Raw genomic sequence first — 10,879 nt, 5'->3', positions numbered from 1 at the left:
CGACAATAAAATTCGAAGAAAGCATTCAAAAAAGCATAGAGTGGATACTATCTATGGGAAAGCACAAAGCTTTTTAAGAATGAAAGCAAGCACTTCTCAATGTTAGATGTTCATAAAGTCTAGCTATGAGCCGAAACCCGCCCTAATCTCGCCCTATATGCACACTTTTGTAACTCTAGATTCTCAAGGCACTAACCGCGCTTGAGACATAATGTACATTCTTTTCTGAGTTAATACCACAATTCCACTCACAATTGTGAGTATGGCAAAAATTTAAAGAAAAAAGCATAAATGAAATCTTCTATTCTATATTTTTACATAAGCTTCAAAATTTTTAAATATCCTTCTTATTTCACCCTTTCAAGCCTATGCAGTCGACAGTTTTGAAAGGTTTTGGTGGGTATAAAAGCATAAAGTATGAAAAAAACTCTCAAAAGCTTTCTAGAGCTACTATCTAACATTCAAATCCCTGAATTCGTGGTGAAGGTGTGATACATAATGGGGGAGCCAAAATACGGCTCACCCCAAATTTTGCATCACGATCTACAATCAGAGAAGTGGGTGGGAATTGCCAATCAAAGGCTTGCACGAGACTAGCAATAAAAATGTGAACACTCAGAAGGCCAAGAGTAAGAGCAGGGCACTTTCTCTTACCAGAGCCGAAGGGGATCAATTCAAAGTGGCGCCCATACACATTCACATGTGAGTAACTCGCCTTTTCCATGAAACGGTTTGGATCAAATTTTAATGGACTATCCCATACATTTGGGTTTCTACCAATGGCCCACACATTGATGAGTGCACGTGTATCGGCTGGTATCTCGTATTCACCCACTTTGCATGCTTGACTGGATTGATGTGGGAAAAGGAAGGGAGCTACAGGGTGCAATCGCATGGTCTCCTTTACTACTGCTTGAAGGTAAGGCAAGTTGGCTAGATCCTCTTCTTGCACTAACCTTGTACTTCCCACTACCATATCAAGCTCCTTTTGGAGAGCTTTTAATGCAAGAGGATTGGCAAGAAGCTCTCCAAGTGCCCATTCAATTGTGATGGATGCACTTTCCGTACCTCCCAAAAACATGTCCTGCAAGAAATTGATAAGAGAAGAAGTGATTTAGAAGCATGAGTCATAATTTACTTTTTCACTAATTTGTTGGGATTTGTATATATGGCATGATTAAGTAAAGTTGCTTACACAAATCTTCAATGCTATATAGATGACTCTTTTAAAAAATTAAAAGGCTATAAAAACTCAAAGATTCCTCCATGCATATCTTGCATCACGTTGTCAACCTCGCCTCCCTTCGGTTGGTAATTGCCTCGCGTGTCCACTTCGCCTCCCCTCCCCTACCTTGACATCTTCCCCGTGTGGCTTCCTTTCCATCTACATATTGCCACAATACCTGGCAACCTCTTCCCCCAGCTAACGCAACAGGCCACATAAACTTTTCATTCCCACCTCTTTTCGTCCTTAATGAAAGATGCGGCTCAGCCCTGCTCTAAAGCAAGAGAGCAGAAGAGGTCTACACCCTGCCTTGCTTTGCAAGGCGCAGAGAGAGAGAGAGAGAGAAAGAGAGAGAGAGAGAGAGAGAGAGAGAGAGAGAGAGAGAGAGAGAATCGCTAATTGCCTCAAGGAAGAGCTCAGATCTCGTCGCTCACAAGGCATAAAGCTTGCAAGGCATAAAGCTTGCAAAATATAGACGAAACCGGCTCTACTCGGCATGTAATATTAGCTTGCTTCCCCAGCCTCTCTACTCTCTTTGCTCTCTCCCCCTTGCCCCCCCTCCCTCTTTTCCCACCTGACCTCTTGACTTTTCATCTACGCTTACAAGGCATAAAGCTTGCAAAATATAGACGAAACCGGCTCTACTCGACATGTAATATTAGCTTGCACGTCCTTTCCCAGCCTCTCTACTCTCTTTGCTCTCTCCCCCTTGCCCCGCCCTCCCTCTTTTCCCACCTGACCTCTTAACTTTTCATCTACGCATTCTAAACTCACCTTTCACCATTCGCCCCTACCACACAACCTTTCAAATTCCACCCTACTCCTCAACCATCCACTTTATCCAACCTTTCAAGCTATTTGAAGGAATTTCTATTTTTCCTAGATTGGGGAGACCTACCTAGATAACTCTTTAAAAAAATTGGGCTAAGTGTATTGAGTGTGTTGATGAGCAATGTCATTGAGGATGCGTCCTTGCTTGTGGAATCATTCCTTCCCATTTAGAATTTTGTCCATTTCACACTAAAGCGTATCTTGGAAGTTCTTTTAGAAATGGTACAAAATATATTAGAAAAAAAACAAACGAATTAAGAACTTGTTTGAAACTTACAAGGGTTCCTACCCTTGTTTATAAGTGACGCCCCCAAAGTAGAGGGATCTACGGTGGGGGTTTAATCCACAGTTGATCATATCTACATGGATTAAAAAAAGGCTCCCCACCATCGCCACTTGCTTTCGAACCGCAAACCTGCCTCTACACGCTCCCACACCTAATTCAGCTCGCCTAGCACAATATGTTGAAACGTATGCGATTCTTACGCTATAAAAATCATGCCCCCTGTTGTGTCGATCTGACGGCCCCAAGTAGGTCCCCAAAACGTTCTTTTCATTTCTTTAGATAAGAATCTGTAGAGATGCTCCCATTTTTGTTTGAGAAAAGGGTGGGAAAGGATGCGTGGGGGAATTGGACACATTTTTTTAGTTGAATCATAAAAGGTGGGGGGACGTGGAAGAGAGAGAGGGAATGAGAGAGAGAAAGAGGTACCACTTGCAAGCGTGCGAGTGAGATTCCTTGGGTGCAAAGACAGAAGGAGACATCTCTGGCCTTTCTGATCACGAACGCCGTCTCCGTCTGACGGATGGAGATTTGGTGCATGTTGCACAACAAGGGAATGGACGACTATCCAGAGCCGACAATCAAGAGGGGCTGAGCATTGTGCAGAGCAATGGGAGAAAGACCTTGTGATAAAGGCTGGCCTTCGTTGCGTATGCCACTCTCTATGAAGGAAATGTTCAAGCATGGAGCAGATGTAACAGCTGAAAACAATTGCCTTCCCTCGCAGTTATGGCATGCCTGCATTGGAGCCCTTATGCACCTTCCCCAAGTAATCTATGTTCCTCAAGGTCATGTGGAGCATGCAGCTTTGCCTCTCCTTTCTCTCCATTGCATGCTCTCTCTCTCTCATTTTTCTGCAACGAAGGTGCATCAGACGACAAGGGGAACAGCTAGGTTGGGATTTTCAAGCCTGTGAGATGTAGGATGCCGATACATACGAAATGCTGGAAGCATGCAATGCAAGTGTGATGAGGAAGCGTCCCATAGGCGGGTGCAGAAGGTTGCAACCAGATAGGAGATATGCAGGCGGGAACACGTGCAAATATAGGGAAGACTGTAATTTGAGGGAGGTGGGAGAAGGAATCCCGCCATCTAATTAATTAATAGAGGTGAAAGTAGACCCAGTAGGTGAAAGTTTCCCTATCGTCAATCCCTTTACTTTGACCATGTGCCACTTATAAACGAGGGGTTGCTATCATGTGTGTGTGTGTGGGGGGGGGGGGGAGGGATCGATCTTTTAGGGCCAAGTGGGGGGAGAGAGAGAGAGAGAGAGAGAGAGAGAGAGAGAGAGAGAAAAGAAGGAAGAGAGTCCTATGAGATGCATTACTTAGGCCTTCCATGGCTTGCAGCATTGAGAAGGCTAGCCAAAAAGGAATGTAGCTAGGATGTTCCGATTCTAGTTGATGAAAAATACACCAAAGGCCAATTTTTTTGTTGTGAACTTCCGTAGAGAGATGTTTTAGATAGAATTTCTGGACAGCATTCATGGTCGAACAACATTGACTTTTGGTTTCTAGAATCTAGCAACATCGAGTCCTCATGAAATTCTTGGTATTTTAGTGTATTTTTTTATTGATAGGTGGCGCACATTTTCAACGGTAAAAACCGGGCAACGTATCTCAAAACAAGTAAAATGCCTGGCAAAGAGCAACCCTGCCTCTCTCTCTCTCTCTCTCTCTCTCTCTCTCGGATCAAGGAGCGTGCATTTCGCACCATCACGCCATTCCTACGCAAAAATCAATGCTGCAACCGTCAAATTGGCACCACATCAGCATGCAAAATCCAGGGGTTGCTCCTCCAATCAGGTGCTCCAAGATCAACAGCCGGAATGGGCTTGAAGTGGCAACACCTCAGCAGATGTAATACTGTCACACTGTGTCGTCAATGCGCACTACATTTCCTACAAATTTCGCATCAGATGGCCCCCCTACCCTCCACTGTGAAGGCCGAGAATGGCCCTATAGTGGCCATTCCTGAAATAATACGCTCCCACCATGGCTCCCGACCTCCGTCGGTTGCCATGGGGTCGCCCATTATTTCAAAGAATGGCCACTGCAGGCCATTCCCTACATCTTCCTATGTAGGAAAGACGTCTAGAGTTCAAGACTCGAACTTTACGGTTTCAACTTCTCCTCTCTCTCTCTCTCTCTCTCTCACACACACACACAAACAACTCTCTCTCTCTCTCTCTCTCTCAGAGCTCTCTCTCCCCGTTACCGCTATTACTGCCTTGATGTTGTCGTCCGTCAGTTCTGGGAAAGACAGCAGCACATCCAGCAAATCTGTCGCCTTGTCTAAGCTGTTGTTGCTGCTGCTTCGCCCGTTGTCACCTTCATTTGCCCATGGTACAGAGCGACGCTTGTCAAGTACCTCCTGCAGAAGACAGTCCCACGGCTGCGCCACCGCTTTCATGCGCCTTTCGTAGCCCTGCAAGTCCAGACAAGCCAGCCAAGGTATGAAGTCCCCCAAATTGAAGACCCCCACCAAGTGTATTACCTCACTGATGAGGTCGGTGGCATGGCACGACACCTGCGATAGGCTCCGTCCGATGGTCATTTTAGCAATGATGTCCAGCATCGCGGCAAGCAGCACCGGTCGCAGGTGCATAGGACGGTCGCGATGGGCGAGCGTTGCAGAAAGCAGGGATTGAACCCCGGCAGCGCGAATGGGCTGGAAAGAGAGGATGCGCTTGGGGGAGAAGAGGTCGGAGGAGCAAAGTTGGCGCATACGGCGCCAATAAGTGGAAGGAGGGGAGGTGACGATGTCGCAGTTGTTGAAGGCAAGGTGGAAGGCGACGACGGTGCGGGGATGAGAGGCGAAGCTGTGGTCGTGGGTTTGGAGGAGAAGTTGGGTGTCTTGGGGCGTGGAGGCCACGATTGCAAGGACCAAGCCAAGGTGCAGGGACATGAGGGCGGGCTCATATTGCTTTGCTAGTTGGGCAAGCGCCTAGTGTGGGTGTGAGCTCAGAAGGTGAAGGTGGCCTATCACTAGCCACCTTCCTGGTGGCTTCAGAGGTAGCAGCCATTGCTCTTGCCACCCGCTGCTTTCGCTTCCCCGCCTTCTTGTCCACACAATCAAGCTTATCAGGCACGCAAGTGCGGAAGCTAGCAAGAGAAACGCAAGCTCGCTTGTCAGCATCTCTTCTCTTTAACACAGAAGCTACAGGACCTCAGGTATTTCCTCCTAAAAACAAAATTCATTACCTCTGAAGATTTCCTCCCTCCGTCCCTCCTTCCCTCCCACAAGCGTGCAAACCGTGTGTTGACTCCCTGTGACCCGCTAAGACCCTTGCCCTCACAGTTTCTCAGAGGGCCCTCTCCCTTGCTAAGACCCTTGCAGGAAGCTTAAGTTGGCATTGCAGCCTCTCAGAGGGCTTGCACCAATGATGAAGGCAGACCACTAGCAGATCTCGTGCCTTGGCTGTAGCACCTTCGTGTGACAGGTTTGAGAAACAAAGGCTACAACTTCGCGTAGTAGGCCTGAGGTAGGTGCGTGCAGAGCCTTTGTCCTTTTATGATGCGCGCAGAGAGAGAGAGAGAGAGAGAGAGAGAGAGAGAGAATGCCCGAGGCAGAGCTGAGAGAGCTGCACCCTCGGCCCTACACACGTCGCGTGTGCACACAACGATAGAGAGAACCAAGTTCCAAGGACTTCCAACCACGGTCCACAATAGAAAGAGAGAGAGAGAGAGAGAGAACTTTCTCATCCTTCCCTTTTCGTGCGGCTTCTCACTCTCTCCCTCTGTGCCCTTTTTATCGCATGCAAAGGGGTTTTTTTTAGTTTTGAACTTTAGTCTTCGGATCGCACATTGGGACACGTGTAAAAGGTTCCTCCTTCGCCATATTATGTTAGTAGATAGATTGAGGCCATTATTTGATTATGCTTCAATTGGTACCCCTTACCTGGTAGGTTTGATATTAAACTGCCTCGAAATGTACGCAGATTCCTTACATTAGCCCTGATTTCCCTACATTAGCCTTGATTTGCTGAAGTAAAAGTGCTATCCATGAGCAGGTTTTGAACCTCCATCGCCAGTGTGACCAACCTGTAGGGACTACTCTAGCCATCCAGAACACGAGCAGTTCGTGATTTGACGTGCACGCTTTAATATTTTAAAAAAAGAAAAAATTACCAAAATACCCCTCTAATTTGAGAAAATACCCCTCAAATTTTAAAAATTCCCAAAATACCCTTGTATCTATTTTGGTTGGATTGTTCAACATTTTCTAATCTTCATTCGTTTTTTACAATTGAGATCCATTTTTGAGTGCTCAGCATGTAATTTGTCACCAGTTACCATCGCAAAAAAGGCAATTATGTTTTAAAATAATGAAGCAATTCATCTCCAAAGCCTACGTAACCAACTTAGATAGACAATCACTCTTCTTGTGAAGACCTAAAAAAATTATTTTTCGAGAAATTTACTCTCACAACCAGGGGTATTTTGGGAATTTTGAAAATTTTGAAGGGCATTTTGAGAATTTAAGACAAAATATCGGGGGTATTTCGGGAATTTTTGAAATTTAAGGGGTGTTTTGTGAATTTTCTCAAATTTGAGGGCTTTTTGGATAATTTTCCCTTTTAAGAATTCAGTTGCTAGCCAGAGTTGCCAAAGTTCATGCCTCTCGCCCACCTGTTTGTCGCTTCGTTATCTTACCCTTTCTTGGCTCGCTGCGGACGTGCCCTCGTCCATTGCATATTTACCCCTGATTTCGCGTGCGGGTCCGTTTCCCCACCAAATTTCTTTTTCTACTGAAGCAAAATCACTATTGACTCCGTCTACAAACGATTTTCCGAAAATCATTGACACATAATGGATACTTGTACCTCCCACTTACTATTTGACCCCTCAGGCTACATTGCCCACATACTACATCAAATAGGCTTTGTCACTATCACCAGGCAAATAGTCATGAGGACCACCGATTATGCCATAGCAAGATATTTCATCACTTTCCTTTTGAGTGAGATGAGAGAGAGAGAGAGAGAGAGAGAGAGAGAGAGAGAAGGAAGGTAAAATAGAGGACATATGCTCATTGACCCCTCAAGCTAGATTGCCCACATACTATTTGCCCATGTGACTATGGCGAAGCAAGATATTTCATCACTTTCCATTTGAGAGAGAGAGAGAGAGAGAGAGAGAGAGAGAATGGTAAAATAGAGCACATTTGCTCACTCGAAAGGCAAGGTAAAAATTTAGAATGGCTCGCCATATGAAAACCCTCAAATATGAATGTTCATTGAACTTCTAGGGTACAGGAGCCAATAAAGAATAGGTCCCAAAAGAAAAAAACACACACAGTTGTAGGCCACCACCCAACGTGTGGCCGTGCCTTGCTCTTCTTTCCTCGCACGTCTCTGCTTGGCTGCCATCGTTGGCTTGGGGTGGACTTGAGTCCACACTCAAGGGCCACGACCTAATTATTTTGGGGGGCTAGTGTACAAGGGGTAGTTTCCATACCACCCCGTCTACAACAGCAAGTAGATAACATCTCCATACAAATTCAAGCATGGAGATAACTTCAAGCAAGGTTTCCATTCATGTTGTGATCAGCAACACCAGCAACGCACGTTCTCAGGCATGTCGACCAAAGTAATCACAAAGCATAGTGATCTTGGCATCAACCAAAACAATAAAAAATTGTCGCAATCTCGACATCGACCAAGGTACTCAATTGGCCGATTCGCAACAAGTATTTTGAAAGCATTTTGGAACCACCATCAACATCGACATCGACATCGACGATTGATTAGTCTTTGCCGGTATCAAACTAGCAAGGCTATCGTATTGTTTTTTGATTTTGCAAGGTAGTTTATTCAAGGCATTTATTAATTTTCCTTTTGTACGCCATACGTTATGGACCCCGTGTTTGATTCTCTGGATATGGAGATGCTCGAAAATCATGTGTTTGATTTTGATGAACTTTCTCTAAGAGTATTGACTCCTCCTCCTAAGAGTGTGCTTGAATTCTGGAGGATACCAACAATTTACCCGAAGCAAAGGAGTCAGTCATGAAAAGTGATCTTCAAAATTTTGATGACCGGTGTCGTAAGTTGACAGTTCGCATCCAATTGCTCGCTACTCAGGTAGAGCAACTTACGGAGCTGATTACTTCTTTCATCTTGACATACACACTACCTACACAACGGAAAACAATCTTGGTGAATGTGGCCAAGAGGAGACTTTCAACTATAGATTTTAAAAGAGCAAAATTATGTGTTAACTGCATGGGGCAGCACCAAAAAAGGCATTGTCCACATGCACTAGATCCCTTCCTTCACTCATTTAGACAAGTAAAAGAACCAAAAATTGAAGTCTAAAGCCAGAGTCAGATAACTGGGCCAGAAAGACACCAAAAGGCATCCAAACACCTTCATAGAGAGTGCTAAAAGACTCCACAAAGGATAGACTATCAACAGGAAGTGTCAGATCTGAAAAAACTCTCTGGTGCCAGTGATCGCAATTGGTGTGAGCGACCGCAATTGGTGCCACCTTCCCCACACACCGTCTGTAGTAGTCCCACGTCTTAGAGCATCTTGAGAGAGTTCTTTTGACACTTACTCGAGAAAAACAGATACCAGAATCACAGTCAAGCACTCCGTGAAAGTTAGAGTCTGTCCACACAAGTTTTGACCTAATTTTTGCAATTTTTGTACATTCTATCAAATTTTTGTGTAGTTGTAACAAGTGCACTCAAACGGCCAAGAGGCATTCAAAGCAAGGTGACAACGCAAAAGACTACCAGCCGACCTACCAAGTAAGAGGTTGGGTTTGCAAACAAAATCTTTGTGTGAATTCATGTATTTAAGGTCAGGAAGCTATTTGCAAAGAGACCCTAGAGCAAGAGGTGACCAAGTTAGCCTAATGTCCATGGAAGAGAGCATAAATCAATCAGAGTGAGATCCCTTGCACCAATCTTGGAAGAAGGTAGTGAGACCAACACCTCTTGCGACCATTTGCTCTACGGCATGGCTGACCAGCGTGCAAGAAACCATCAGACCATCATTGCTAAAGGAGGTATCACCTAGCATAAGCATGTATCAAGCACCTAGGAACACCACGATCCTTGTAGTGGGATCAAACACACATGGAGGCCTTATCTATGTTAATACTAGGGGACGCAAGTGTGTTTACATCAAGGAAAAGCCTGCGAGAGGACTTGAGACAATCCAGGTGTACGATGACAGAGATAGGTTCCGAGATGATGAGGGGGTTCATTACCTCATTGTTAGAGATCCAAAAAAACTATAACAAATATGGAGACAATGTCGCAAAAGCAAAGATGATTTCAGAGATGGCAGACATGCGGCCTCGAGTAAATCTCCCTAATGCCATCAAGAAATTGGACAAGAAGGTAGTGAAAATTCCAACAAGCCAAGGAGACATAGGAATCTATGAGTGTACTAATGGTAGGGCCAAATCATACCTTAGATGCCTAACACCCTGTGCACTAAGCACGGAAAAGATTCTATACTTGTACGCTTACGACTCAAGCAATGGGAGAAACATAATGTATGTTGACAAGTATGGACATGAATATGAGCCAATCCTACCTAGGGATGTAGAAAGATTGATAACTCTAGAAGTGTTGACGCATGCTTTTGAAGAGAGGCAAAGGCCCATACAAAACCCTTCACAGATGACTACGACACCACATCTCATACATAGACAACAGATGCCCAACCCTCAAAACCCACAAGCCACACCGTATGTAGCACCAGAACAAAACTCAAACAGAGGTGGATATCAGGCCATGTCAGGGATAGGAGCACCACCAATACCACCACTCCATTAGTAGTACCAAGATGAGAGCAAGACAATAACGCAAAATCTGACTAGGGCAGGAGACCCACACTGAGAACGAGAGCAAATAGAAAGGGTCCGAGGAGAGGAACGACCACTTGTAAGACCAACCAAGAATTATGGCTTAGGAACACCCCTAGGGGAAGAACACTTACCATACCCTAGGCTAGAAAGAGCTCATATAGGAGGATTGGGATACCCTATGCTTAGATTGATGGATCACCGTAGGATCAGACCATGCCAGGTCCAGAAATGGGTAAACAAGAAGTATTCCAAAAACAAAGATCCGAGGGATCACATGGCAACATTTGTGTGTGTGATCAGAGCTGAGGAAGTCTTAGAATTTCTAACGCAATTCGCAAGATTTGGACTAACCCTTGAAGAGGATGCCGCCATTCGGTTTGATTTCGTAGAACGTAGAGATTTTGAGTCGATAGAGGAGGTGTTTTGATGAATTGATTGAAGAATTCTCTCAAAGAGGAATAGCTCACAACACCATCTCGCAAATCCATAAATTCAAACAGAAAGAAGGGGAATCCATACGAAAAGCAGCTGCCAACCCAATCAAGGTTAATGCTCATTTTTATCCAAGGACTAAGGAACGCAAATATCCAAAAAGATTTACACATGAAAAAGAGCACTACGTTGAATGAATTGATGAAAGAATCCCTCTGCTTAGTAGATAATTGTGATGTCTACAAGGAAGAAGAATCTAGATGATGATTCCTCGTCACAACA

General features: G+C 44.8%; 1 protein-coding gene across 2 annotated transcripts; it reads right to left on the bottom strand.

Annotated features, from left to right (window-relative positions):
• Positions 1–428: 428 nt before the first annotated feature.
• On the bottom strand, positions 429–5,861 carry LOC147437221 (flavonoid 3'-monooxygenase CYP75B137-like). Of its 2 annotated transcripts, none has more exons than XM_086486810.1 (3): positions 4,869–5,861; positions 4,557–4,766; positions 429–1,084 (listed from the first exon to the last, which is right to left on the bottom strand). In XM_086486810.1, exons 1-3 carry the CDS (start codon positions 5,244–5,246, stop codon positions 455–457), a joined length of 1,218 nt encoding a protein of 405 aa, XP_086342936.1. In that variant the 5' UTR covers positions 5,247–5,861; the 3' UTR covers positions 429–454. The 2 variants fall into 2 exon arrangements, with proteins under 2 accessions (XP_086342936.1, XP_086342935.1); XM_086486809.1 differs by having other exon boundaries at positions 4,557–5,443; positions 5,543–5,852.
• Between the last annotated feature and the right edge of the window lie 5,018 nt (positions 5,862–10,879).

Source organism: Adiantum capillus-veneris, chromosome 17 (genome assembly GCF_014529385.1).
Source record: "Adiantum capillus-veneris isolate H3 chromosome 17, ASM1452938v2, whole genome shotgun sequence".
Taxonomy (NCBI): Eukaryota; Viridiplantae; Streptophyta; class Polypodiopsida; order Polypodiales; family Pteridaceae; genus Adiantum; species Adiantum capillus-veneris.
Note: the sequence above shows the minus strand (reverse complement) of the source record. Positions and strands in the feature narration are given on the sequence as shown.